Source organism: Thalia democratica, chromosome 4 (genome assembly GCF_965202585.1).
Source record: "Thalia democratica chromosome 4, ktThaDemo2.hap1.1, whole genome shotgun sequence".
Taxonomy (NCBI): domain Eukaryota; kingdom Metazoa; phylum Chordata; class Thaliacea; order Salpida; family Salpidae; genus Thalia; species Thalia democratica.
The window spans coordinates 33,182,597-33,185,999 of NC_139168.1; the positions used below are offsets into that span (position 1 = coordinate 33,182,597).

At 26.3% G+C, this 3,403-nt stretch overlaps 1 protein-coding gene across 1 annotated transcript; it reads left to right on the plus strand.

Moving 5' to 3' along the window:
* Nucleotides 1-564: 564 nt before the first annotated feature.
* Nucleotides 565-1,847, plus strand: LOC145833276 (uncharacterized). Its single transcript, XM_082940466.1, has 4 exons — nt 565-816; nt 1,142-1,283; nt 1,394-1,503; nt 1,602-1,847. Exons 1-4 carry the CDS (start codon nt 565-567, stop codon nt 1,845-1,847), a joined length of 750 nt encoding a protein of 249 aa, XP_082796592.1.
* Nucleotides 1,848-3,403: the final 1,556 nt, after the last annotated feature.

Sequence of the window (3,403 nt, forward strand, 5' to 3'; positions counted from 1 at the left end):
AGACCTTTTTAAATAAAATAGTTTAAAAATATTATGGCAGTACAAATAAAAAATTATATTTTTGTTAGTTGGACTAATTATCAGAAATTAAAAATTTATAAAAATAAAATTTTTACCAAAAATGTTGATCTTATAAAAAGAACCAAAATAAGGGAGTAAGTACCAAATGCTAAACTTGGCAACAAATTCTGTGATTTTAGTTTGTTTACACTAAGTTTTGAAGTATAAGGTTTGTTTGCATAGTAGTCTAACAACTGCAATTGAATGCTCAGGCAATATGTAATTTCTATACATATAAGCAAGTAAATAATTAACTTAAGCAGCACGAGTAAAACTCATTTGCTTAAAATCAAAAACTTAAATAGTCTATGATTATATCAAAAAAATGTATGTTGTATTTTTCTACCACAGTTAATTGTTTTTCGTTATATTAGATTTTAAGTTGACATATCTAAGATTTTTACATCGATTTGGTTACCCATATAACATAGATGTAAACATTTTACTTAAATTAAAAAATCAATCTATCTCTGTAGATTAGCAAGTTTTTAATTAGACTATACCATGAAAGTGATATTTGCCGGTTTTTCAAAATGCGGTACAAAAACAATGGCTGAAGCTCTTAGAGTTTTAGGATATAACGTTTACGACTTTATGGAAAATTACGAGTATTTGGGTGACAAATGGATGAAAATTTTCAAAGAAGGAGGAACTAAAGATGAGTTCTACGAAATGTACAAAGATGTTGATGCAGTAACAGACATACCTGCGTTTTTCTTTTGGAAAGAAATTTTAGAAGCTTTTCCAGATGCAAAAGTTAGTTGTTGTTAATGTTGTTGTTGTTGTTGTTGTTGTTGTTGTTGTTGTTGTTGTTGTTGTTGTTGTTGTTGTTGTTGTTGTTGTTGTTGTTGTTGTTGTTGTTGTTGTTGTTGTTGTTGTTGTTTTTGTTGTTGTTGAAAACTATAACCATTTCGTAAAATATAAGTGGATTAGTAAATTGTTGATTTTCTTCAAATTTTAATCAAATATAAATCTTCTAAAACCTAATTGTAATATGAAAACCAAATTTACTTTTTTCCAAATATTTAGAAACAACTAGAAATAAAAAATTGTTTTATACGACCATGCAAACTTCAAACAGATAGTTTTTTGCGAGCGACCAGAACAAGAATGGTACAAGAGCTTCTTAAAGCAAAAAGAGTCGGGCGAAAAACTAATCTACTACTTACTGAAGTGGTCATCTCAAACCAACTACCATTTTAACGCCTACAAGCAAGCTATGAGTTAGTTTTTATCTTTTAGTACATTTAGTTAAACAAAAGTTTTTAATGGTTTCGTAAAAAAAAGTGAAATTAAATACGTACTAAAAACGTTATTATTTTCAAAAAAACAGTTCTGGCTGTTTATGGTATAAAAAAGAAATCATCATTCTTTGGAAAGTACCCGGAAAATGAACTGCTCATAAAACATGCTTACCGACGACATAATGCTTATGTCAAAAACGTAAGTTGCTGTAAAGTTAAATTAAAACCAACAATATAAAATACTTTAAAATGTTTTAAAATTTGCATGTTACTTTTAAAAGGGTTACTTGCATACAGTGTGCTCCAAAAGATCAATTTCTCCGGTTTGACATAAATGATGGCTGGGAACCTTTGTGCAAATTTCTCAAAGTTTCAATTCCCGAAACTGAATTTCCACACAAAAACAAAAACGGCAGCATCACGCAAGTTCAAATGGACACAAACAAGACGTTCAAAAAGATGAAAGTAGAAATGGGAGTCAACTTATCAATATTAGCGGCATTGACAGCTTTTTGTGTGTATAATGCCTTTAACTATTTTTGAACTCTTGCTTATTTGTGGTAGTTTATTGAAAACATTATATTTTAAGCTCATAACATGTTTAAGTTTAACACATGTGAAAACGCATAATAAAGTACCAGTAAAAAATATTTTTAAATTACTTTCGAGGTTGCTTCAAAAGAAGTGAATTAAAAAAACTAATACTTTAAAAGATAGTTGTAGGTTGTTAATTAGACAATTTTAAAACTTAAGCATTTAAAAAATATACTTAAAATAGTTTTTTATTTACTCAATGAAAAAATAAATACAGAGTTGTCTTAGCAATAAATTTTATACAAAGTCACTGTTTTTATCATTAATTAATGTTTTGAAGCTGTATGAAAAGTATACATATTACACCAGAATTTTTATTTATCAACTACTAAAGATTTTTAATTTTTTTGTGATTTGGTTTTTAGAAACAAAACCGTAGATACTTTAAAAGTTTTCAAAAATATTTAACGCATAATGCTACCTCTTAATGTAATAGTTAGATTATATTTTGTATTGTGTATGAAGTTATATATAAATATTTGTATATAAAATATGATTATTCAAACTTGAACACCTTCTACAGAGCCCACTTGAAGGGCTTTTAAATAGTTTATTAGAAAAATACGATTTTACAAATATTAGTACATATGTTTCATAAATCTAAATGCTTTAATCATCAGCTAGTTCAACTTAAAATAAAAAGCACTTTGGTAAACAAAGATGCAAAAGTTGTACAAAAAAACAAAATGACGTAAGAATGTAATATTGTACATTAAAAAATTAGGTACAAAAATTGATCTTCCATCTAACATTCTAACTAATTAATCAAACAACTAAAATTCACAAAAACCACAGTTAAGTGACCATAAAATACTTTAAAATATATTGTATTTTAATAGGAGCTTTTTCATACGTCGACAAGACGATATGAATTCACTGCTCTTATTAAAACAACCTTCCTTGTTTAACTTTTTTGCTTAAATTCTTAAAAATCAGAGTGTTTTTTAAACTTACCCTACTGTACAAATACCTTCATTATTACTACGTCGTAATAATTATAAAATTTTCAAATTCTAAACTTCTGTTAAACACTTTTAATAAACTTTAGCTTTACTGATAACTATATGAGGTAATATATCTCATATACGAAACGGTCGTATAAACCTTTTTTTTTTATATAATTTATTAGGTATTTAGCTCCAAATCAATTCGTTGAGCACTATCGACCAGAACTTTAAAAAAATATTTTATTATATGTTTATATATAATTATATATAACATCAGACAAATGAAGATATATATTTTTAAACTTGTAATCTCTTTTGTTTTTGTTTGCAATGCTGTTATAGTTGAAGACTAATAGTGTAATTTTACAGTTGTGTGAAAATAAATGCTGAATTTTTTTTTTAATAAGTAATTAGGTTTTAACTTTAAAATTTTACAAACTTTTGAGATTTTTAACAAGTTAATATGCCTAAAAAATTACTTTAGGCAAAAAGTTTTTCTACCATTTGAATACCGTTAACTTTTTCCATATCTAGTTTTTCTGAATTAAAGTGCATGAT

Excerpts from the sequence above, each read along its gene's own strand:
- LOC145833276 (XM_082940466.1), top strand. The coding sequence starts at position 565 with ATGAAAGTGATATTTGCCGGTTTTTCAAAATGCGGTACAAAAACAATG. Across the intron at positions 817-1,141 it reads AAGCTTTTCCAGATGCAAAA|ATAGTTTTTTGCGAGCGACC; the intron begins GTTAGTTGTTGT and ends AACTTCAAACAG. Across the intron at positions 1,284-1,393 it reads CGCCTACAAGCAAGCTATGA|TTCTGGCTGTTTATGGTATA; the intron begins GTTAGTTTTTAT and ends TCAAAAAAACAG.